Raw genomic sequence first — 26,954 nt, 5'->3', positions numbered from 1 at the left:
ATAGAGATAATAATTCACTGATCCAAAAGGAGTTTTGATAGATATGACTCATAGCCAGCTTGATATTGGGCCTAGAGGGTCACACACATATAGTAGGCATTACGACGAGTAGAGGTTTGGATATGAGATATCCGTTGGACCCCTATCTTATTGGATATCCAATAAGCCTCTTAATTATTGGATCCTATGGATGAGATCCATTAAAAGCTAATGAGAGATTATTAGATAGATATCCACTAATCTAATAGGCTTAGGTAGTTGGATAGAGATCCAATACCCAATAGGGTAGGATCTATTAGAGTTAAGTTGATAAGGGGCCTCTATAAATAGGAGAGAACAAAACACTCATAGGCCAGAGGTTTTAGGTTGCCACCTCCTATTCTCCTCTCCCCTTCTCCTCCTCAAATAGCAGGCCTAGAGATTTGAGGAGCATCTATTGAATCTCGAATTTTGATTATGAAACCAATTGATAAAGTTACGATCTAATGTGTGTTTAAGTGGCACGGGACTAGCTTCGATTATGAAGAGACAATTAAAGTAGGAAGAATCAATGTTGGGCCAAAGTGGAACATGTCAGAAGATTAGACGTTGAGTCAGAGGATCGGTTGACGTGTCGACAGAAGGCTTCATGCCATGAGTTCGGGCATCAGGTCTAGAAGAGTGGACATTGCTCTAAGGAGATCGGAGTTGTAGAGGTCAACATGCTGATTGGGCAAAAGGTCGAAAAAGAGAACGATGCACTGAAGGATTGGACGAAGCGCTGATGAACCAATGATATGGCAGACAACATATGATTAATGCTTTATAATAATTATCTAGATCGAAGTAGTTTTAATTGTAATTGGGTTGGTTTAGAATGTAATTAAACTAACTCAATCAGGGGCCAGTTAGGCCCAAAGTAGGGCTATTTTGGGTCAAGAGAAAGGCTCATTCAATGACCCAAAAGTTGGGTCAAGTAGTGGCACTACTAGAGGCTCAGTCTCCAAGACAGTCTCCGAGACTATGTCAAGCGGTAGCACCACTAGACTAGGCAGTGGTATCGCTAGTATAGGCGATGGTACTACCTAGACACAGCCTCTCTGACTGTATCAAGCGGTGGTACTACTAGACTAAGTAGTGGTACCGCCCAACACAAGCGATGGTACTGCTAGGACTCGGGAAACCCGGGATGAGACCCTTTTTTTACTCCAATTTTGAAGTCATTAGAGGTCTATAAATACCCCAACTATTCCCGCATGGAAGAGTACGAATTTGAGCAAAAGAGAGGGAAAGAATACTTGAGTAAATATTGTAATTTCTCTAGATTTGTGAGTCTCTTCCTCCTAGAGTTAGAAGGTTTCTAAGGGAGGAGTGAGGTCTAAAAGAGTGTAAAGGTTCTCTCCTAAGCCTGTGAAAATGAGAAAAGAGTGTAAAAGGGTAGTTGATCTTTACCCATTGAAGGAAGATCGACAGTGGAAGCAGGTGGCCTCGAGTGATGAGAAATCGGGAGTAGATGTAGGTCACGATGACCGAACCACTATAAAACTTGGTTTGCATTTACTTTAAGTTACTGTCATTGCAAACTACTTTACTTACTACTTTTACTATGCTTACGAATGTGCACTATAAGTCAAGCTTATTTCCTATATCAGTTTTTATCGAACGAGATTTTTGAATCGACATAAAGTTTTACAATAGCACTCATTCACCCCCCCTCTTAGTGTCAATTTGATCCTAACAGTTGGTATCAAAGCTCAGTTTTTCTCATTTGGTTTAACACCTAAGAGAAATAGCTTTTATCATATTTCAAGAGGGTCACTCTATCATTCATCCTCCTATGTTCAATGGGATGGACTACACTTATTAGAAAACTCGAATGAGAGTTTTCTTGCTTTTTTTGAACTTTGATTTATAGAATATTATTGAATGTGATTTTAAAAAGTCTTCTAATCCAATGAATGAATGGAATAATTTGGAGAAGAAAATTTTTTCTTTGAATGATAAAGCGATGAATGCTTTGTTTTGTGCTCTAGATAAAAATAAATTTAATCAGGTTTCTATTGCGAAACTACGCACGATATTTGGCATACTCTTGAAATCACACACGAAGGCACTAGTAGAGTTAAAGATTCTAAGATAAATCTTTTGATGCATGATTTTGAATTGTTTCATATGAAATCAAGTGAAACCATTGGAGACATGATGATGATATCTTGAAGATCAATTTGCATTGCATAATAAATCAAAACTTGAAACTATGTTTATAATGCAATGATTTAAAATTATATATCAAAAATTTGCTAGTTGCACTTATCCTTTTTGTTGATAACAAAGGGAGAGAAGGTATGATGATGATCATACATGATAGGATGTAATGTACTTTAATACCATGATGATTTGAAATATTTATATTTTGGAATAATACATGCAATACTCATAATTTTATTATGATAAAGTATATGATGTATTACATATGATGTGATTAAAATCATTTCAACTTGGCCTAAAAGGTCATCATTTATTTAAATTATGCTTTATATTAATATGACATATTGATAGGGGGTGTTTAGTTTAAACTTCATCATCAATTAATTGTTATCATCAAAAAGGGGGAGATTATGGAATCTTGAATTTTGATGATGAAACTAAATGATAAAGTAATGATCTAATGTATGTTTCAATGACGTAGGATTAGCTTCGATCATGAAGAGACAATTAAAGTAGGAAGAATCAATGTTGGGCCAAAGTGAAACATGTTAGAAGATTGGACGTCGAGCCAAATGATTGGTCGACGTGTCTACAAAAGGCTTTGTGCTATGAGTTTGGGCATCGAGTCTAGAAGAGCAGACATTATGCCAAGGAGATCAGAGTTGCGGAGATCAACATGCCAATTAGGCAAAAGGACACAAAAGAGGATGAAGCGCCGATGAACCAATGACATGCCGGACAATATATGATTAATACTTTGTAATAATTGTCTAGATCAAAGTAGTTTTAGTTATAATTAGGTTGGTTTAGAATGTAATTAAGCCAACTCAATTAGGAGCCAATTGGCCCAAAGTGAGACTGTTTTGGGCCAAGATAAAGGTTCATTCAATGAGCCAAAAGTTAGGTCAGGCAGTGGCACCGCTAGAGGCTCAATCTCCAAGACACAGTCTCTAAGACTATGTCAGGCGGTAGTACCACCAGACTGGGAGGTGGTATCACCCAATGTCAAGTGGTGGTACCACTAGTCTGGATGGTGGTACCACCCAAACATAGTATCTCAAACTGTGTCAGGCAGTGGTACCACCAGTCTGGGTGGTGGTATCACCCAAATATAGTCTCTCAAATTATGTTAGGCAGTGGTACCACCAGATTAGGCGGTGGTACCATATAATGTGGATGCTACAGGCAATGGTACCACCCAACACAAGCGGTGGTACCACTAGGACCCGAAAAACCTAGGATAAGACCTTTCTTGGCTCTAATTTTGAAGTCATTTGGGGTCTATAAACACCCCAGCTATTTCTGCATAGAAGAGCATGAATTTGAGCAAAAGAGAGAGAAAGAATACTTGAGTAAAAATTATAACTTTTTTAGATTTATGTCTCTTTCTTCTAAAGTTAGAAGATTTGTAAGGGAGGAGTGAGGTCTAAAAGAGAGGTATAAAAGTTCTCTCCTAAACTTATGAAAAAGAGAAAAAAGTGTAAAAAGGTAGTCGATCTTCACTCATTGAAGAAAGATCGGTAATGGAAGTCAGTGACCTCAAGTGAAAAGGAATCAGGAGTGGATGTAGGTCACAACAACCAAACCACTATAAAACTCGGTTCGCATTTACTTTAAGCTCTTTACTTTCATTACAAACTGCTTTACTTATTACTTTCACTACGCTTACAAACATGCACTCTGAGTTAAGCTTATTTCCGATATCAGCTTTTATCGAACGAGATTTTTGAATCGATATAAAGTTTTACTATAGCATTCATCACAACCCTACTATATGGATCACCACTTGAGAGAATGATGCTTGTCCTCCTTCATCCTCTCCTATAGATTTGTAGGGATTTAGTGATATACGATCTCCCTAGGTAACACAACTATCTCACATGTTATTTTTAGTTTTACAGATTTTGCGCACCAATCTTCACGATGATGAATATATCTTTGAGAAATTTAGAGATTTTATTTTCTGTTCTTCCGCTGTGCATGTGATGTTGCCCCTAGATTTCCCTACACTACCAGTACCCCAAAATTTCGAGGATTTAAATTTCTAGCTCTCTTCTTGAAGTCTTTTGCGGTCTATAAATACTCCACCTAAGCTTGGTTAATGGAGCACCTATTCTTAAGTATAAAAGTATTGTAAACTCTCTTTTAAGCATTTTTTAAGTCTTTTCATCCTTCTTGAGTTTAGAGGTAATTCTAAATTGTAGGAGATGAGAGATCTTATAAAAGAGTAAGTATAGAGATTCTCTCCTAAGTTTGTTAAAATAAGAAAAGTTATAACAATGATAGTTGGTCTTCGTTCATTAGAAAGAAGATCATAGTGAAAGCTAGTGGCCTCAAGGGAAGAGGAATCAGAAGTGGATGTTTGTTAAGAAGACTGAACCACTACAATCAATTTGCATTCATTCTCCTACTTTTGATTTATTATTACTTACTCATTTACTTTACTTGCAACATTTACTCATATATTTGGTTAATTACTTTTTCTATTTGGATTTATCGATCGAATTTTAAAATCGATTCAAATTTACTAATGCACTAATTCACCTAGGGCCACCTAGGGTGGTAGTAATACTACCTAATCTAGTAGTGTTACCATAGCCATGATTCATGGCCCCATTATAGTAGTAGTATCACCTAGTGTCTATTTAGTATTACTAGCATTCCAAAATTTAAGAGATTTGAATTTTTGTCTTTCTTCTTAAAACCTTTGGGGTTTGTAAATACCCCACTCAAGTTTGTTTAATGGAGCATCTATTCTTGAGCATAAAAGTGTTATAAACTCTTTCTTTGAACACTGTTTGAGTCTTTTCCTCCTTAAGTTTAGATATGATTCTAAATTATAGGAAGTGAGAGATCTTATAAAAGAGTGAGTGCAAAGGTTCTCTCCTAAGCCTATTACAAGGAGAAAAGGTATAACAAGGATAGTTGATATTCTCTCGTTAGAAAGAAGATTAGTAGTGAAAGTCAATGACCTCGAGGGAAGAGGAATCAAGAGTGGATATAGGTCAAGAAGACCGAATCACTATAATCAGTTTGTATTTATTCTCATACTTTTGATTTGTTATTACTTACTCGTTTACTTTACTTTTAACATTTACTTGCATTTTTAGTTAGTCACATTTTCGGCATAGATTTATTGATCAAATTTTAAAATCAATTCAAATTTACTAATACACTAATTCACCTAGGGTCACCTAGGATGGTAGTAGTACTACCTAGGCCTATAGTAGTACCACCAGAGCATGATTCATAGCCTTATTACAGTGGTAGTAACACCCAGTGCCTACAGTAGTACTACTAGTACCTCAAAATTTTTAGGAATTGAATTTTTGGCTCTCTTCTTGAAGTCTTTTAGGGTCTATGAATACCTCACTCAGGCTTGGTTAATGGAGCACATATTCCTGAGTATAAAAGTATTATAAACTCTCTCTTTTAGCATTATTTGAGTCTTTTCCTCCTTGAGTTTAGATGTGATTCTAAATTATAGAAGGTGAGAGATCTTGTAAAAGAGTGAGTATGAAGATTCTCTCCTAAGCCTGTTAAAAGGAGAAAAACTATAACAATAATCGTTGATCTTCTCTTGTTAGAAAGAAAATCAGTAGTGAAAGCTAATGACCTCGAGGGAAGAGGAATCAAGAGTGGATGTAAGTTAGGAAGATCGAACCACTATAATCAGTTTGCATTCGTTCTCCAACTTTTGATTTGTTGTTCTTACTCATTTACTTTACTTGCAACATTTACTTACATTTTTGGTTAATCACGTTTTTGATATGGATTTATCGATCAAATTTTAAAATCAATTCAAATTTGCTATAGCACTAACTCAACCCCCCTAGTATAAATGACTGAGAGAATATCATCAATCAATTGTCATCTCATATGATCTTCATATGGTGTCCAAGGTGAAAGGAGAAGATAGAGGCTACCCTCCACCTATCTGCCCTTATGGATAAGGATGGTCCAAGGTAGACGATTATAGGTTGTTCCCCCCTTATTACCTATATGGATAAAAGGTCAAGAGGAAATTATTGGAGGTGGTTAGAGGTTGTCTCTTTATAAAATATTTCATAGAATATTCTATCTCTTTACGACTATGTATAAAGCTCATCTTCAATACAATGAAAGAGATTATCTTTTTTGACCACTTACATCAATACTTATATACCTCGAGTTATTAAATTAGATATCAAAGGAATCAAATCGAAAGACCTCATCGATCTCAGTCTTCATGCATGTGACATCTTATAAGCTCGTTTTCACCTCGAAAGTACCTTGGATACCCATGCACATATGGGTCCGGACCATGTTGAGATGACAAAAACATCAACGATTTTTTCCCCTATCAATAAGGGTTTTTTATCTCTTAAAAATAAAATTATTATAAAATAATAATTAATTTTCACAAATTCGATGGAAATACTTGATAGTCTTAAAGGATAGGAGAATCAAAAGTAGATATATATATATATATATATATATATATATATATATATATATATATATATATATACATATTAGAAAAATTAAATATTATACAACGTCCTATCATTCCATGTCTTATTTCTATATTTACTTACTTGATTATTATTATAATTTATTATACTTATTTTTTCAATTCAAATTTAAATCAATTAAAATTTATAATTTATATAAACATAGTGTTATTAAAATCCTAACACCTTGTGAATCGAAGAGGTCTATGTAGTTTGATTAAAATTTAGCTTATGGACACGGTGAGTTGAGGTGAGGATATCGATATCGATCATATAAGTATCTTAAGACGTACATAATTCTCCATCATTATTAATATGCCATGATTCTTTTATTTCTTTATGCACGACGAAACACCAAAAAATACTTCACACACACACAAGTTTGATAGGGGAGACGGGAAGAGCCGAGAAAAGGTAAAATAAGGGGAGAAAAAGAAAAAGTTATTGAATGAGTAGTTTTATGCTAACTTACAAGTTCTTGTATATCTACACTTGCAGAGTCTGTGACCAGTAAATTTACTCCTGTAAATTAAGATCATATATATATGTCCCCTTTTTTCTAACGTATTCTTAGGGTAACAATGGAGTATGTATAAGGGTATTAGTGTCGCTCCACAAATCGCGTCGATTATCCAAGGAACACTAATTATGAATGTACGTATAAAAGCTTTTCATGAATATAAATAAAGGGATTGTTTTTATTTGTAGCTTATACAAGGATATTACCTTGTATAAGCTACTCTTCTATATTTATTTTGGGTATTTTTTATTTGTTTAAGTAGATGTTTTCTGGCCATTCTTTTTAGTAGCCTGTTTTATCACATACACTTTTTCCTCTTCTCTTTTTTGTCTTCACTTATCCTTATCCATTTTTCACTTTTTTGTTTTAATCATCTCTTCTCCACTCTTTCATGTTAGTGGATGTCAATCGCAGAATAAGAGTGATTGACTAATCCAACTCGGTACCGATCCAAATTATGCTACAAGTCTTTAATCTCACCCGATATGATGTCGATCTTCACTAGGAGTGATACGAAGTCTTTAAACGGTTGCTCAAGGTCGTAAGAATATTCTATGCAATAAGAAATATTTTTTAGAATATTTCCTATTTGACTTTGGCTAACTGGCGTGGTTGTCGGTTAAGGATCTTTATTTATTTATTTTTTACTTACTACGATGTCACATGTCCAGTTTTAACTGAAAACAAATATATTTCATATCACATATATATATATATATATATATATATATATATATATATATATATATATATATATATATATATATATACTTTTCATATCATCATTTTTATCTTTTATTGTTATTTTTTTAATTATTTTTATTTATATAGAACATCCATGAACGAGTCTTCAATCTTATAATTCCGTGTACCTTATGTTACTTAAAGCTAGTGACGTTTTTGGTTGACTTCGGATATCTATGGTTCAACATTCATTTCCAATACAATGCTGCATGCATTATTATTATTGTATGGTCATGTTTTGGTTATATACTTTCAATTATTTGGATGATTAAAATTTAGATTTTTATTATATGAAATATAAATATAAATATATAATATATTTAAAATAATTTAAATAAAACTTATGATTGAACCATTTGATTTATTGGTCTAGCCAATTAACTCTATGATTTGGTAATGTTTGGATCAGCTTAACTTGGTTCGAACCTACGCAAGATGTCTATATAAAGTTAATAAAGTTCCACAAGTTCGATCAGATATTAATCTGCACAAACATTAAAGTCGAATATAGTTCCCAATATAGTATCTCTAACGCTCTAGTCAAAGTGAGAGTTTCTAATAAATAGTAATTAACTTCAATTATTGTGACCTAGTACACTTTTATAGTGAGCTTAACCTAGGAGAATATTATGTGGTATCATGTGATCATTCACATGACTTAATTGTTGATTGGGATTTGTTTTTACTTTACTAATTATATTGTCACATGTTAAGTCATAATTATGATAAATATTTCTTCTATCATTTTCTCCCCTTGGAAGGCACACTTTGGTAACTTGAAGGATTCAGAAGTATAACCAAGTAATGGCTCAATACATCGATGACTAATGCATTAGGTACTACCAAGGCTTAGTCTAAAAAAGACCCATTAGGTTGCCTTTGACACTTGGCCCAAAGAGGGCATATTAAGCGACTTCTGATGCTTAGCCCAAGAATAATGTATCACACACATTTTGATACTTAGCCAGAGAAGAATGTATCAAGGGCATTTTAATGCTTAGTTTAAAAGGATGCATCAAGAAGCTCTCAAATAGTCAGTTAACACTTGTATTGATCAATGCTTCAGCAAAGCAAAAATTTACAAAATATTCAGTCGATGAGTAGGAAGATCAAGAGGGAAATTTGAGCAGGAAACTTGATGGGACTTCTAGATGTTGAAGCGGTGGTCGAGAGCTATAAAAGGGCCATCTCCACAACTGTGAGGCTCTCTTTGCTTCCTGCGCTCTATCTTTTATCCTCACTTATTGCCTCTTAAACCTCTGAAGCACCATTTTCAGTATTTTTTGTTAGGTTTGGAAGATGTCTTCTTCCTTATTACCTAAGTTTTATTCTTTTAACCAACATGTAACTAAGAGGGTCAAGGAACCTATCCTCTGATAGCCCGAGGGCAAGGAGTACGTCATCTTCCTACTCTTTAGTGGAGACAACCAAAGTGGATTCGAACATTATCAAAGATATTCAAATTATGAAGAAGGCCTATGATCAAGACTTAATTTTGACTCTCAAATATTTGGAATGCCTACGCCATAGGTACTCAACCTAATCGAGTCTTAAATGAAGGTACCTCGAATCGGGCATCATCCATATGACCTAACGTGCATGTACACCTCTATTTATACATTAATACTCCTTCCTAATAGTCGAGAAGAGTCAGGCGCTTCAGTTAAGAGAGGCCTTGTCATCTTTCTTAGCCTTTGAGCATATGAAGGAAGGTTGGCTTATCAGTGTCAACCTAAGCCCGACTCCTTAGAGTATATTCTATCCCTCGAAGTTTTACTTGATATGACACTTAATACCTTTTTTTGTTCATAGGTATAAATCTTGGGAAAATGAAGATGAGGATAGTAGTAACAGCCACCTCTAGGTCTGACTCTCTTTGCCTCGATTGCAATAGGCTCCTTGGCCCCTACCGCTTCTACCAAGATAAGGCAATGCTCAAGATGCCTACCTTATGATCTCTCAATAGTTTGCTCCAATGGAGGTATCCTCATGGGAGTAAGGGGTGGTGCAAAAGAGAAAGATCTTAGAAGCACCGAGCGATCAACAAGCAATAATTAGAGATCCAACGTAGAAGCGGTCTCAATGCAGCTATGTTTAGGACCTATACAAACATTGGTCAATTTCCTTCTCAACAATCCGAATGGTAGAGCTATTGATTTGATGAAAGGGAAGCCCTTGGCATACAAGTGGAAAGAACTCAGGGCATCTAAGAGTGTTGATCCCCCCATTGGGTAAGGAATTATATACCTTGCTTTTCGAGGTTCTCACTGTCACAATGATAAAATGAGCAATAGCATTAAGTGATTCTAATTTCCCAAGTTGCCCTTTGATCTATTGTGGTTAGAACTTATGATGGTTTATGTTTCTTCCTTTTTATAATAATCACTATCGATAAAGTTGGTCGATCAAGTTAGAGCTTAGGAGTCATCATTCATATGACAAAAGAAGTTAACAAGATCCAAGTTGAAGTAGTCGAGCTGAAGAATAAAGGTTGACCCACAGATCATGACTAAATTAGAAGCAAAGGTGGTTTACCTTGAAGCCAAGATGGCTAAGCAAAGGTAGCAATCCTTAGTGTCATGATCGTGGTCTCCATGAAACTAGTAGTAGTTGGATTTGTCTCTAATTCCAAATAAAAATTTTATTGGGTGGGAGTCTTATAGTAACCCCTTCACCTTAATTTGGAGAAAGACCTTAGTTCATGACATATTGAGGGGGATCATGTCCACACATGGGATGGCCCCTCTCGCTTACTCTTTATTGAGGTGACGTTAAGGTGAGAGATGAGACAGATCACTTTTGTTTTGGGTGTTTATGCGATTATTTGTACTTTAACAAGATCTTAAATTTAGATAGAATATATTAGTTGTCATGTTGGAGCATCTTGGGTGCAATGGTCGATTACCTCTTTATTAGATACTAGAAAAGCTGAGATTATCTCAGCCCATTATGAATACTTATATAAGGATCATGGGGTCGGTCTTAGTAATTCCTCGTGCTTTAGTTATGAATTTGGTGATGAAGTACACCAACATCTCATCCTCTACTTGGTAGATCATTAGAAGGGTGGCATTTTAATGCTTGGGGTGCATATTCCTAATGAAATGTTGTTCGAACTTTTTGACCAACTATGTGAAAGAGTTTATCGAAAGTGGTTTGAGATAAGAGTACCACTTTTAGGTCATGTCTCGTAGTGTTATAAATAATATGTGACACATTAAGACATCTGATTTATCGTGTAGCGCTATTTGAGCATAAAAGTCACCACATACTCGGTGAGATCCACACCCATCAAATGCCTCTAAGATCAAAATTCAGAAACTTGTCATAATTAACTCATTTTGGATTTTTTTGGATGAACTGGGACTCGATTGAGGTGAAGTTAAATCTCCTTCCCTTGCCATATGAAATTTCTGACGCATGTCTTCTAGCCATCGATTCATCTATTATAGTTACACCCAAAGGATGTACTTGGTAGAGTCCACAAATTGGGCCTTAGACTTGGGAGTCATTGACTAAGGGTGATGAGGTCCATTGATGCTCTATTTGGTTGGTGCTCAATCGATCAAGGGCATTTTGAGTGATATATGTCACAATCGACCAAGGTATCAAGGCAGCGCGACGGGGCTATTAATTGATTTAGGACTAGTGCCATCACTGGCTCAGCCAATTGAGAGAGAGGAAGGGATGACTGATTACATCACCCTAATCAACATCTAAATCTGATAAGTGAGGTTCAAGAAGATCTCTACAAAGATCTTCGGGTGAGGGTTCCACCAGTGAAGAGAAGACACGATCATTGAACAATTATCAATACTATATTAGTGGTTTGCATCGAGATGAAAGTGTCAAGAGCTAGAAACGTCAATTATTATTTATTATGAGTGAATGTATTATGGGTTAAGGACGGAGTACCCCTCGCTCAGACACTCGTTAAGAGGATTGATGGGATGATATTCTTACAACATAGGTCAACCAGATGGCACCAAAATGATTTAGTGAATATTTATAATATTTGGATCAACATGACTTAATTTGAGCTTGTATATGTAAGAAACTTGTATGGAATTAAGAGGGTCTCAAGAAATCAATTCGACGTTACAACGAATCAATGTTTTAGTCAATTTTATAATAAAAAATAAAAATTTTAAGTAAACAATAATTAAAATTTGATAATGGTTATTATGATCTAATGGGTTTAACCATCCGAGTATTTTAAGTTATAATAAAATATTTTTTAGTATTTTATATTAGACTAATATATGCATGGTTAAATTATTGATCGGTCCCTTTTTTTTCTCGCTAACTATGTTATCGATATATGTATTTTCCGTATCACTCATTGTTATATATATATATATATATATATATAAAGAAAAGAAAAAAAAGCTTCCGGACGACACGCAGATTTCAAACCGTCAATGTTGACCGACGAGCTAGTGGACGCCAGTTTGTGGGCCCCGCTACGTGGTGAACAACCGAAATCGCCGTCCTCCGCAGCCACCCGCGACTCGCTACCGATGAGGTGGGCGAAACGGACGGTCGCGATGGTCTCCCCTCGGCCAGGTGGCCCCCCGTCCGCGATCTCACGTGCAGTACACGTGATACGTAGCGTGTGGTGCAGGCATCCGAGCTCCGTTACTGGCCTTCTCCGGTGCAAATTAACGGCCAAGAATCAGCCTCGAGGTGGCGCCCACCGTATCGGACGGTCATCAGGGGGAGAGAATCTCGATCTCTCATTTGCCTCGTCTGTCGTTTCGTCCGTCGTATGGTTGTCGTAATTACTTCCCTTCACTTGTCTTCTCTCTATATGGTGGGTGAGCGGAAGGTGCAGCTGTCTCGCTTTTGACTTGGCGAGTCGCTGGTCTTTGATCGAGCATGTGAGGACGTCGTCTCGGGAAAGATCCGCCAGTTGCCTCGAGTGTCTGCTCCCGTTCGCCGGTTTCTTGGCTGTCGGAGAAGAAGGTGAGTTCAAATTCGCTGAAGCCTCTTTTTCTGAAAGCTGGGCCTTTCCCCCCGAACTTGAGCTTGACTAATGTTTAGTCTTTGCTATTCGATGGAAAACGGATATCTGAGGACTGATTTGACCGAAGATGGGTTTTGAGTTGGTTAGGGATTTTGGTTGATTACATTTCAGTCATGGGATCTTCAAGGCTAATTGTAGCGAGTGAGTGACAATGGAGTCTTAAATATGAAAATATTGTGAGATTAACGTAAAAAAACGGTGGATTTGTTATCTCCCTTTCTTAATTTGTGTGCACAGACGTTCGTTTACCTCTTACAAAGATAAAATTTGATGCGAGTTGAATCACAAATCCATTTTCCTTCACGTGACTAAAAGAAGAAAAAGGAATTCATTTATGTTAATATTTGAATTTTCTTGGGGAAACCCTATAAGCTAGAGAATCATTTTGTAGGGATTATGTGTATTGTCTTTATCTTCCGTTCCTTTCTATTTGGTTCTTGTTCTTTACAGAACAAAATTATCTTGAATATGAAAGACAGTGTTTGGTCTTCTTCCATTTAATTAGGGTTTTGAAAGGTGATTTTAGGATTTTTGAGTGAGTATGGTATTCCGAGGCTTCCGATTCTCCTGTGACTAATGTGAAAATCTATAACACCAAATTTAGGTTCTTTACTATGAAGTGTTTCCCGTTCCGAAATGGAGCGACAAAGGCGGAGCTCCAGGCAAGACTGTCTGCATCTGTTCGGTCGAACAGTACCACATCAACCGAGCGTGACATGAGGAGATCAGGATCTGAGTTCAACTCGGGGGATGTCACTGATTCTGGTACTGATTCAGTGGGAAGGCCACAATACCCTAGTTTCTCTCAGAGACCAATTAATCTCAGGGTTTTCACATTTTCTGAGCTGAGGAATGCCACAAAGAACTTTAGCCGGTCACTCATGGTTGGGGAAGGTGGCTTTGGATGTGTTTATAGGGGAACAATCAAGAGCCTTGATGATCCGGATGCAAAGATTGAGATTGCTGTGAAACAACTGAATCGCAAAGGACTGCAGGCAAGGTTTTTTTTGCATATTTTTTCTTGCTCTGTGATTTCTGGTGTTTTGCTTTTTATCCTTACTGAACAATTGGCTTCATCAGACGGACATATGAACATACTTTACCGAAGGAGCTTAAACCTTCATGGTGTAGTATGATCTAAATTTTTATGATTGTTAATTGGTTTTCTTGGTAAGCTAGCCATGCTATGGTTAGATTATGCTCACCTAGGCCACCCTATTCACACACCACTTTGTACTCAGTGTTTGAAAATCATACATTGAGACATGTGAATACAGAATAAACATGTGCTCCTACACTGTTTTAGCCAAATAACAATGATATAAACCATCCTTCTGTCATACTGCATGATTTTATGTCTTCCTGCCGCTTATGTACTAAGTTTTCAAGTTGCCATGTCAACACAGCATTTGTTTCTTTCTTTTAGTGATTCCATGTGTAATATGTAATATATCTAATTTTAGTCCTTTGTGTTTGAGTGAAGGATTGATCTCAAGTTAGATGTTTCCAACTAGTGAGGATGATTGAGAAATGTTTTCATCTCTATAAGCGTGCTAGGAGGCTATATATCTATGATAATATTGTCTTTGTCACAGTAAAAGTAGAAATTCTAATAGAAATCTCACATTATGATGGATGGTAACGACTGATGTTTCTGCCTTCTATTGACTTCTGTTTGTATGTACATTTCGTAGTCTTGTTTATCAAATTTTATTTTGCATTATGTGCTTAGAATTATGCAATTAAGTGGGAAGGAACCCTCATCATGTTTCTTGTAGGGGCACAAGGAATGGTTGACAGAAGTAAATGTTCTTGGGGTGCTGGAGCATCCAAATCTCGTCAAATTAGTAGGCTATTGTGCTGAAGATGATGAAAGGGGAATACAGCGCCTTCTTGTATATGAATATATGCCTAATGGAAGTGTGGAGGACCACCTGTCAGTTCTATCTAGGACGACACTCTCTTGGTCCATGAGATTAAGGGTAGCTCTTGATGCTGCTCGTGGATTGACACATTTGCATGAAGAAATGGATTTTCAGGTCTCAGATCAACTTATCTATTAGTTTAGTTTGTCCTTAATTTGATTTACTTATAGGATCTGATTGATTATAATTGATTTGTTTCTATCAGGGGATGTAGTTTGTTAGATTTATGCTATACTACTAAGCTTGATGTTTGGAACTTTGTAGTGGAGAAGACTTTAGATAATGAAGATATTAAGTATAATTTTTTTTTAGTAAAAGTTGATATTGAAGTCAAAGCACAATTGTTTCTGACAAGCATGTCGAACCTTGAGGATGGATATTTGTCTAGTTAGCCTCCACCTCTATTTTATCTCTGTTAGGGACTCTTTGTTGATTAATGTCAAGAACACAATATTTTATGACCTCAAATCTTGAGTCTGAACTCGTCATACTTCATGCTTTCTACATGTGACTTTGAGCTTGTACATATAGGGTCCCTGATGGTGTTGTAAGATAGGGTATAAAGCTAGTGCTTGGTCGCTCAAAAGAAAAGCTTAGACAAAATCTTCCCAGTCCTTTTGTCATCATCTTTGTTAGTTAACTTCTAGTGGCAATTGAATCCTCGTATCAGTCTTTTACCTTAACTACTGACATTGATGATCCCAGACTTGGACAGACCTGACTTACTTGCAGGTAATGCTTGTAAGCAGATTGGATCCTTTCTGGTTAGCTCTGGTCAAGAGTTGCCTGTGTTGAATGTATTTTTTCCAAGTTCTTAGCAACTACATGATATTTATTGTTTGCTTCCATGGAACATTTTCTGATATTTGTCAAAAATTAAAGACAACAACTCTAACAGTTGGTTTTGTTGGTCATGTACTCAAGCAATTCAATTTAAATTGAAAGAAATAGTTAATCTCATTGTATCCACATATTGTGTTGCTGAATTTCTTTTCTATTTGGCAGATTATTTTTCGTGATTTTAAAGCCTCCAACATTCTCTTGGATGAGGACTGGAATGCAAAATTGTCTGACTTTGGCTTGGCTAGACAAGGACCAGCAGAAGGACTAAGCCATGTTTCCACGGCGGTAAGTGATGCTAAATGGCCTAATATTTCTAGCTACCACATTTCTTATGACATACTTATGTTTATCTAGTATTAATACCTTATTCCTTCTAATGCTTTGCATAAATATATGAATGGTATTGTGAAGCTCCCACATTTGCTTCATAGATACATGGGTAGGATTTGAGTGAGTTAATTTCTTTTCCAAATACATGATGATGACAATCTCATGCCTACATGATTACAAGTGCACAAATGTCTTTGTAGTTATTCTCTTCGCTTTTAGGTTTCTTCAGTTGTCATGGTTTTATTAGTTGTGGTTAGTTCATACCATATATTCTAGAATAAGTACTTGCCACTGCTCTTGTCAAAAGTTTGTATGAAGCTGTCAGGTTATATCGATCATTTATGTGGGCCAACTGTGGTACTTACGTGCAAAGATGTCTTAAAGAGACACAGGAATTATTTACAGATGTCAGTTTCCTATTTGAAGTCAACTAACTGTAAAAGGAGAAGAAATCCTTGCAAAATATTGCTATTATGCCCTTGTTTATCTTGGCCGAATTGCCTATCTTGTGCTTCTACTTTACGCAACCGCGGAGATGCAACTGGTCCTTATTCCTTGTCAAAATTGGTGTCTGGTTTCCCTATGCTAGTCTTGATAGGTTCATGATGGACCTGATCAACTCCTGTTCCTATTCAGACTTGGACCGCAGTTCCTCTGGCTTATTGAGCTGTAATTTAGGCTTAATAGCATTGTCCAGTTGAGGCAAGGACTGCTGTGGTCCATGGCTGACTAGGAGTCAATCTCCTGAGTCTGGGTGGACTGGGAATGTCTACCAGCTCTAATGGCTGCGTGGATGAGCTCAGAGGCACAGGGAAGATGGTGCAATGTGTTTGTGCCACAGTTATAGAAGTAGCACAAAGTTCTTTAGACCCAAAGATATGCCAGTAGCAGGATTATGGATATCATGGGAAAATTTTTTGTCAACTGCCCAACTGGTACTAATAAAGAAAGAGAATTAGTAACCTGATTTATTATCAAATGGAATTATTATTATTTCCACGAACTGCTGTATGATTAAATACTACTTATAATAACTATTCCTAATTCCATCATAACATTGAACAGGTCGTAGGAACTTTTGGCTATGCAGCTCCTGAGTACATGCAAACTGGTCGGCTGACTGCCAAGAGTGATATATGGAGCTATGGAGTTTTTCTGTACGTACTTATCACAGGGCGTCAGCCAATAGATAAAAACCTTCCAAAAGGTGAACAGAAGCTCTTAGAATGGGTCAGACCCTATATAACTGATGTCAAGAAGATCCGTATAATCATGGATCCAAAGCTAGAAGGTGATTACTCTTTAAAATCTGCATCAAAACTTGTCACAGTGGCAAATAGGTGCCTGGTACGGCAACCGAAGTCTAGGCCCAAGATGAGTGATGTGCTGGAGATGGTGCAACGGATCATCGAAAGCACAGAGACTGGAGCACCAGAAGCCCCTTTAAGGAGTTGTTCGGAAAAAGGAAAACCGGGAGAAACAAAAAAGAAAGGTGTGAAGAGAATTATCGGGGATTGGAAAATGGGTGAAAATATGCAGCTGGCGTGGCAGGGATGGAAGGCAAAACTTGTACGGACATGTTGATTTCTATGATGACGATGACGAAGATGATGAAATTTCTATCGATCTTTGTATGTGTGGAGTTGTGGCATACTGTTCTCCAATTCTTTTGGAGAACTTATGGTTCCTCAAGTCAATATCAGAAGGAACTAGTTTTACCATGTCCAAGGTCAACATGCTAAAATGCCATCCTTACCAAGTAGATTCTGTATACTTCTTTTATCCATGTAATACTCCTTAGAATGATTAACTATAGAACTGTTGTTGCTTGGCTTGCAAAGTTGTCGAAATGTCTTAATTAGATCTGTTTAAATTGTTGATATCTTCCCCATCACATTCTAGCAGTGTTAACATTGCTTTGTATGCTAAATCTTCCGTGTCATATATTAATCAATTTTATGGGATTTCGCATATCCATTCTTTCAAATTTGGGAAATAACATATTTTGTTATTTTGAATTAAAATGTTTATATATATTCCTTAAAAAATATATGTTTTGCAAATATTTTAAATTTGTGTGCCAAAATTATCTTTTTATAATTCTCATTGATTATTTGATCTATTATTTTTTAATATTTCTGAAATGATATTAACGTCATTTTTTAACTCAAAGTTTATACTAACGATCAACTACAATGACTTCTCTTAAGTTTTTAAGCTTTAGAGGAGCAAATTTTGTAAATTACTAACTTTAGGGAAATTTATAAATACATAATTTTGAACTTTATCATCAACTATATTTTATTTTTCTTTATCAAAGATAAATAAGTGCTAAAATGACATCAATCTAAAATCAACCGATCCTTCTACTAAGGAAACTCCAAAATTAATTTTATAATAGGGCTTAAAATATTATTTAAGGATTACATAAAATAATTTTCTTCATGCAAAATGAATATAACTAACTACTTCCAACATCAATCAAAACTATGGTCAATACAAGAACGGTCCAATTAACGAACCGAAGCTGCGAAATCCGGTTCCCGATTTCGGTTAGCCCGCTGGTCCGGTCTGGTCCGCTGTTGATCAGCGGGACTCGTTCGTATCGCTTAAACCCTAAACCGAGCACACTTTCCACTTTTTCTTGCTTGAAGTCGAATCTTCTGGAGACCTCCAAACTCTCTACTCCCGATCGCGATCTCCCTACCCTCGCCCATTTTCTCGAGCCGCCTCGAGTTCCATTTCTGCATCCGATCCCGATCCCTCCTGTGACGTAATGGCGGCGGCGAATGCGATCTCGGTCGCTTCCTTCATCGGATCCCCTCGACAGGTCTCTTTCTCCCGTTTTGATATGCTTTCTCGGTGATCGCGCTACTTGTCGGTTATTGTTGTGGCTTGTGTGATCGGATTTTGGTCTTCGAGGGTGCAGCGATCGGGACTGAGGAGAAGGGCGAGCGGCGGCTACAAACCGATGATAGTGCGGGCCAAGGCCAAGGAGATCGCTTTCGACCAGAGCTCCCGGTCTTCCCTCCAAGCCGGCGTCGAGAAGCTCGCGGACGCCGTGGGAGTCACCCTTGGTCCCAGAGGTATTTTGGTTTTAACTTTGTCTCCCATTCTGATGTGGCAACCATTGCCCTTTTTGTGCATACTTCTGTCCTATTTGCCGCTTCCGCCATCATGGTTTTTTGCATGTCAACAACGAGACAATATGCCATTTTTTGTCACGTATCGATTAGAAAGATGTTGTTCATCTTAAACACAATGTTTCTGCTTCGGGATCAATTATAAAGTCGGATCTTGCATTTTTAGTTGCATTATAAATGCTGTTTCTTGATTATAAATGGAGCTGCAAGATTATGATTTTGTTCTTGATGTTGTGGTACAAATGAAGGGAGGAACGTGGTGTTGGATGAGTTTGGGAATCCAAAAGTAGTTAACGATGGCGTCACAATTGCCCGGTCTATTGAGCTGGCTGATCCCATGGAGAATGCTGGTGCAGCACTGATACGAGAGGTACTGCAGCTTCTTCATAGCTTCTGTTCTTCCTCCAGCACTTTGTCATTCGTATTTTTTGTTAGCTTTTTTGGTTGATTTTTTTATGCTTCTTCAAGCGTTACAATAAGAACGAGCTGATATTTATGGGTTTTTGTGTTCTGTTTTGAAGGTTGCGAGCAAGACCAATGACTCAGCTGGTGACGGGACAACAACTGCTTCTGTCCTTGCTCGTGAAATCATTAAGTTGGGTTTGTTAAGTGTTACCTCTGGTGCAAATCCTGTCTCTGTCAAGAAGGGGATTGACAAGACTGTGCAGAAACTAGTTGAAGAGCTCGAGAAGAAAGCAAGGCCAGTGAAGGGACGAGGTGACATTGAAGGTAAAATATTTGTTTGTTGAGGTATCTGAAACTTTCAATAGCTATACAAGTTCGCATGTGTTTCAGATGATATTATCTTTGATGAAGAAAGTAACATATGAGTAGCTGCAGCAATTAGCAAATATTCTTTTTTTCTGTTATCCCATGGGGGAAGTGGTAGGTTAAAGAGTTATTATTATCCTAAAGACCAATTATCTTTTGTTGCAGCTGTTGCCACTATTTCAGCTGGCAATGATGAGTTCGTGGGCAACATGATTGCCGATGCTATTGATAAAGTTGGCCCTGATGGTGTTTTATCTATTGAATCTTCATCATCATTTGAGACAACAGTTGATGTCGAGGAAGGGATGGAGGTTTGCCATCTTATATACATGTTTCAGCTCTTGTTCTTTTGTCATTTCATGTGTCTTTGTTTTCAATGTAAGAATCATCACATTGCAGATTGACAGAGGTTACATTTCCCCACAATTTGTCACAAATCTTGAGAAGTTGATCGTGGAATTTGAAAATGCCAAGGTCCTAGTGACTGATCAGAAGATTTCGACGATAAAGGAAATCATTCCTCTGTTAGAGAAAGTGACACAGTTGAGAGCTCCTCTGCTCATTATTGCTGAGGATGTAACTGGGGAGGCTTTGGCAACTCTTGTTGTGAACAAGTTGCGGGGCATTCTCAATGTTGCAGCAATAAAAGCACCTGGTTTTGGTGAGAGGAGAAAGGCTATCCTTCAGGACATTGCAATTATGACAGGTAGACCATTTATAAAGTTGCTTCTTTATCAAAGGTTATGCCATTACTTGTCCATTGGTAGGAGCCATCTGTTTCACCAAAACTTTTTTCTCTAAGAACAAAATAAATTTGAAACTGAATGCAAGCAGCTTTAGATATATTGGATCTCAAGATAGGTTAGACACGAAAAGAAACAATCCTTCTCCCTCATTAGCATGCCAATTGATTGCTTGATTACTCTCTAAAAAGATATGAAGACAGATTTCAGTCTACATAACAAGTAAGTTAGTATAAACAGTTGCTGATATAGTGTTTGATTCTCCAAGGAGGCTTCCCTCTGTCCAATAGACATCAGAATTTGAGTGTTAGACCACCCAGATATACTCAACAAGAGCGTGAACATCTGTTAAAGCCTCTGATTCAGCTTTAAAAATATTAGTAGTCCTCGTGTTGTTATGTTTTGCAATTAATTGACAACCATTGGGAGTATGAATTGGAATTCTGATTCTTGCATTAGCAATTCAACCACAGACATATCACTATACAACTTGAGTTGGCAAGGGGAGGTGGTTCTGACCTGACAACTTGTGTGGGCCATTAACTGTTCCCTTGGAAATGGGATTTCACATAACTCTTTTCCGATAGGAATAAGCTCAATGATCCAATTTATGGTATGTAAATCATTCTTTAGCTTCCAAGTAAATCATTAAGACAAAGCATTAAGATTAATCTCCCACTGGCTAATGGTAATCATTCATATGAACCATAAAGTGTAAGTAATAATAACATCTGGAGAAAAAAGAATACTAGAATGCTGCAAGGGCTCACCATCAGAGAGTGAAGCATCATTGACCTGCCCGGAAAATACTAAGCTTAATAGATCAACTAATTTTGCACAAGATTCTTTTCTCAAAATAATGGACATGTGAGCCATCAAATAAAACATGAGAAATATTGTTAAGGTTGCCATCACATGTAGCACAAGACTGGTTACTGTGAATGTAAAAGAACTCGAGTAGTCAGCTATGCGGAGTCTCCTGCTCCAACCCTTCAAAGAAAATCTTCGTGTCATAAATCAAGGTGTTAGCACATATGTATTATACATTAGAGGGTTGTTAGCTCATTTAAGGCATACTTTTGTATTGGCATAATGCACACTGGCATTTACCTAACTGGGGTTAGTTACGTGGCATGCAAACAGCGGTTTGCTACTCCAGCAACAGGTATGCAACTGCATATGATTCTCTGTTTCTTGTTTTAAAGCCCATATGTGAACTATAGGGGCAAAAGGTGTCGCAATGCCTATCATATGTGTGACCCTCTAGGCCTAATATCGAGCTGGCCGTGAGTCATACTTGTCAGAACTCCTTCTGGCTTAGTGAATTATTAATAATTCATTCGACTCATCGACTATGGACGCATTAGGCCACTATGCCCTAGTCCCCAGACGATACAGGGGAATCCAATCCATTAGACCTGTCTGTTCTCAGTTACCGTGTATCTATAGCCTCTTATCCATCTAATACCCCAGAGACCGTATACCAGGCATGGTACAAACTCATATAGTTTATACTCGAGTCTCGCTCTAATCATATTCTTTCGGAGAACTCTTTCTCTCTCAATCCGAATGACCCTGGCCAGGGATTTGTCTTAGCAAGAACACATGAGATATTTCTCTCATGACATCGAGAGTAGATGATCCTTTTTCGACACTCAATAGCCCTCGTAAGGTTGGCTACCACTTCCGATGATCGGCTGTGCTAGATCTGGAACCTCTAGACCTATAAGTCCGGTATCAAAGAGTGTAGTACTCATACAGGATATCCTTGGTGGCTCAAGTCTAAGGATCAAATACACCACTAGGACTACGGAATCGCTGTCTGACAATAAGGCATCATCAACTATCCAGCATTCCATGAACGGATCAATCAGTGAACTCATTCTCCAATGAGCACTTGCACTGTATCCTCAGTGTCCCCACACGAGCAGTTATGAGACCAGTCGCCTCCATCATATGTACGGGTATATAGTACACAAGTCTGTTCGGTTATCTCAATGTCCCTCTCGACCAACCTATGACCGGGATTATTTAGGATCTATGTTTAAAAGTGAATCGGTCTCATTATCATTATCTCATCACGATCCGATTCTCATTGCACAGATCCATGAACATCAAAATATATATATGCATATATACAACAAGCAATATAAAGTGATACAATGCCAAATAATATAATGAGTAAAAAGAATGTGTATCATGTCACATGTGTCATCACTCACGTGATTGGCTTGCAGGGCACCTATGACTAGTAGTATATATCGGTCTAAAGCAGGACGGGTATGCGAACCACCTTAGACTGAGCGGTACCATAACCTAACCCTATATCGGGCGATACGAGGTCTGTACTGGGCGGTAACGGTCAAAATTTTATCGTTATCAACCTATACCAGTCGGTAACAATCGAATTTCGATCGTTACCGATCAAGGGCTGAGATTACCCTATTTCAAACGATCAAATTGACCGTTTGAACTATAAGAAAGGGTTTTTAAATCCTTTCCTCCCCTCTTTCAACTTATATCACTCTCTCAATGTTCTCAACTCTCTCAAACTCATTCTCACGCACATCTAACAATTCAAGTCATTTCTTTGTAGATAATTCAGTATTAACTGAAGGATGATTCATAACGTACCACAAAGTTACTTCTCAAAGTCTTAAAAAGATATGTGTCACTATTCTGTCCTAATTTAGATTATTTTCTTTAAAATTATATTAAATATATATTTATTTTTAATTTAAAAACTGTAATATTTTTTTTCTATTTTTCAAGTATTTTTGAGTTATTTTTGATTTTTTTGGGCGTACTGATGCATACCGTCTGAATGGATCGAAATTGCAAACTTTGATAGGAACTAAGAATAGATGAAAGATTTTTGTCTCCTCACTGTCTTTTACACTTTTCTCTATTTTCTCAACATCTCTTTCTCTCCCCTCTCGACATGTTTTCTCTCTCATTTTGTTGCAGATCAGCTTTCCTGCTGCTTTGAGGGTTGATTGTGCCTACTTGTCAGCATTCCATCAACAAATTTGATGGCAGGAGTTGATTGCATCTATACAGAAGTTCGAGCTATTAATTGCTAGAAATTGAAGCTTGGATACAGTTTCAAAATTTCTAGTTGTGGGTCCTCCCATGTGATTTACCTTATTTTCTAAGGTATCGACTGTGAAATGATCTGCGTGCAGTCCAATTTTTGCTGCAACTCTGTAGTTGCGGCATGGATTGACTTAACATGCATTTTCTGGTCGCAGATGTTTAACTTTTGGTCTTCCGTGTTGTTCAAGCTGGACTTCATGATCCTTCTAAGGAGTTATTGTCACTTGAATTCTATCCTCAATAATAACCAATCTTCTCATTTCTATCAATTGCACTTAATTTCAAATTAAAGAAATATTTTTCTTAATCGGACATGACCTTTAGCTTGTCATTTTAAATGTTCTCCATTTACTGTACACTGCTGTAGGGACTGAGTTCCAGGCTAAAGATCTTGGCTTATTGATAGAGAGTGTATCCGTTGAGCAGCTTGGCACAGCAAGAAAAGTAACCATCTCTCAGAACTCTACAACAATAATTTCTGATGCTGCAACCAAAGATGAGATCCAGTCCAGAATTGCTCAGTTAAAGAAGGAACTTGCTGAGACAGACTCAGTTTATGATTCTGAGAAACTAGCTGAACGAATTGCAAAATTATCTGGTGGAGTGGCAGTCATTAAAGTAGGTGCTGCAACAGAGACTGAACTCGAGGACCGCAAACTTAGGATCGAGGATGCCAAGAATGCCACTTTTGCAGCTATCGAGGAAGGTATTGTACCTGGTGGCGGTGCTGCCTATGTTCATCTCTCAGCCAGTGTACCTGCCATCAAGAAAAAGCTGGAAGATCATGATGAGCTTCTGGGTGCTGACATTGTACAGAAGGTGAGCTATCCAACCATGTAGTTTCTCATTTAAGCCCTATTATAAGATCTTTTTTAAGTTCTGTTTGTCCTAAAATTCTAGGGACCTATTTGCTCCCATGTCAGAGTCTAGCCAGTAGCCAGATATTGTTGTGCAATGCTTGCCTTGTATTTGCCTATATAAGTTTGTCTTGTCAGCTGAATATTCCCACTTCTGATACAAATATAGGTTTAATTTTATCCAAATCTGGTTATCAGAATGCCCAGAAAATAAGTGATCAAAACACAAAATCCAAAGTGAATCTCATTGTTATTTTAGTAATATATCTCTTTTTGAACCCTCCATTTCTTATCCTATTAGTTGAGTACTTCAGTTATATATATTGATAAATTTTCAATCATATAATGCTGCTTTTACAGGGTGTATATTTACCTGATCTCCACCGGTTATCTCATTACATGCATACAATGACCAAGTACTGACATACACATACATGTGTATTCTGATCTCTAATACTGATTGACCAATATACACGCATAACTATTTACCACAAGATCTGGTATTGATGCACACCCATGTCAAGATGGTTATGAATATTGTTTGGTTCTTATCCATTTTAAATATATTTGAGTGCTGCATATCAGCATCACTTTTTTGTTGATGAAAAAGATTTGGATATGGTCATACCAACATCCAACACATTTTATCTGTTATCAATATTAGTTCTTTGGTTGGATTGGAGATGTACCATGCAAATAATTCTTGTTCTACACTAGAACATACATTGATCAGATTTGGTTCATAAATGAGCTGATGCAAATCCTTTGGCTTTTAAATTGCGATGAACAGGCACTGATGCAAAATCTTGTTTTGCACTAGAACATATATTGATCAGATTTGGTTCATAAATATGCTGATGCAAATCCTTTGGTTTTTAAATTGCAATGAACAGGCACTGGTGGCACCTGCAGCTTTGATTGCTCAAAATGCTGGTGTGGAGGGAGAAGTGGTGGTGGAGAAGATCAAGGATGGCGAGTGGGAAATTGGTTACAATGCAATGACGGACAAGTACGAGAACCTGTTGGAAGCCGGTGTGATCGACCCTGCAAAGGTCACCAGGTGTGCACTTCAGAATGCTGCATCCATCGCTGGAATGCTCCTAACCACCCAAGCCATCGTAGTGGAGAAGCCCAAGAAAAAGTCTCCTTCCAATCCCCCTGCCAAAGGTCTCGCCGTTTGATCGCTTGGGTTCCTATGCCTTGGGCGTGTTAGGTTTGAATCAGACTCCGTGATTCTAGGGATGAATTATGGTGAGATCCTTAGTGGTAATTCCCGGTTTTCTCCTAATTCAGGCTGTTTTATGGATTATAAGTTTGATTAGTACTCTCTAGCCTTTTAATGCCTTAAATTATCAAATGCTCCCATATGTTGCGTGGTTTCTCTATTCTGTCTGCGGCATTTTTCTAACTACGTGGGTATAAAGCACGTAATGACTTGCGCACAGATGATTGGTCCGGCTGGGTGGGATCCTACGCATGTGAGACGTGACGTGGGTCGGTCTGCCCCGACGACCTTCGCTCACTCCTAGGAAACACCGAGCGATTGGTACGTCTGATCCCAATCAAACGGTCGAATTTCTAACTGGATCACCAAGCCCTACCTCTAACCCTCAGAATGGTGTTCTCGATATTGTTGATGCAGCCTTTGCAATGCAACGGAATCGTTAGCGCCACCCGCGACGTCGCCCACAGAAAGAACAAGCATTATAGAGAAGGAAACATGAACGAGGAGGCAATTTGTTGCTAGTATTTGGGTTGATGACGAGAACTAAGTCGCTGGGCTGTTTGTCGGTCTTCTTGATGGCGAGACGACTGGACTACCAATGAGAGAGGTCGACTTAACCTGCCCATGATCAGTTGAGCAGTCGAGGGACGAATCCTGCGGCACGCTCGTCCGTAAGACTCTGAGTGGTGGATAGCTGTCAGACATGAGCTCAGGGTCGATCTCTTTTCGTCACACGGTTCGACCGGCTCCACCGTCCCCTTCGGTGGGCCCCGCCCAACAAAGTGACCACGAAGGGATGGATCCTGCGCCCACAGGCACAGCCGGTCGGCGTCGTCCGTCACTGGATTACCCCAGTGGCGTCTGTCTGGGTCCTAGTGAGCGGGACCCAGCCAAACGTGGCTTCGTCGATCATGGTCTGTCTCGACGGGCCCCGCTCGACGAAGCGGACCACGGAGAGCTGGATGCTGCACGTACTCCGTACAGCTCATCGGCGTCGTCCGTCACTGGATTCATCCAGTGGCGTCGTCGTCCACGGTCGGTGGCGGTGGTC

At 38.0% G+C, this 26,954-nt stretch overlaps 2 protein-coding genes across 3 annotated transcripts; both read left to right on the top strand.

Annotated features, from left to right (window-relative positions):
• Nucleotides 1-12,742: 12,742 nt before the first annotated feature.
• Nucleotides 12,743-17,962, top strand: LOC135582728 (serine/threonine-protein kinase PCRK1-like). 2 transcript variants are annotated; one of them, XM_065117706.1, is made up of 5 exons: nt 12,743-12,909; nt 13,575-13,965; nt 14,758-15,009; nt 15,901-16,023; nt 17,134-17,962. In XM_065117706.1, exons 2-5 carry the CDS (start codon nt 13,585-13,587, stop codon nt 17,650-17,652), a joined length of 1,275 nt encoding a protein of 424 aa, XP_064973778.1. In that variant the 5' UTR covers nt 12,743-12,909; nt 13,575-13,584; the 3' UTR covers nt 17,653-17,962. The 2 variants fall into 2 exon arrangements, with proteins under 2 accessions (XP_064973778.1, XP_064973777.1); XM_065117705.1 differs by having other exon boundaries at nt 14,749-15,009.
• Nucleotides 17,963-18,691: 729 nt separating this feature from the next.
• LOC103973497 (ruBisCO large subunit-binding protein subunit alpha) lies at nt 18,692-26,057 on the top strand. The gene is made up of 8 exons (XM_009388073.3): nt 18,692-18,898; nt 18,998-19,154; nt 19,460-19,581; nt 19,733-19,940; nt 20,148-20,293; nt 20,382-20,688; nt 24,189-24,640; nt 25,572-26,057. Exons 1-8 carry the CDS (start codon nt 18,845-18,847, stop codon nt 25,857-25,859), a joined length of 1,734 nt encoding a protein of 577 aa, XP_009386348.2. The 5' UTR covers nt 18,692-18,844; the 3' UTR covers nt 25,860-26,057.
• The last annotated feature ends 897 nt before the right edge of the window (nt 26,058-26,954 follow it).

Source organism: Musa acuminata, chromosome BXJ2-7 (genome assembly GCF_036884655.1).
Source record: "Musa acuminata AAA Group cultivar baxijiao chromosome BXJ2-7, Cavendish_Baxijiao_AAA, whole genome shotgun sequence".
NCBI classification, from domain to species: domain Eukaryota; kingdom Viridiplantae; phylum Streptophyta; class Magnoliopsida; order Zingiberales; family Musaceae; genus Musa; species Musa acuminata.
This window is presented reverse-complemented; position numbering and strand designations above follow the sequence as displayed.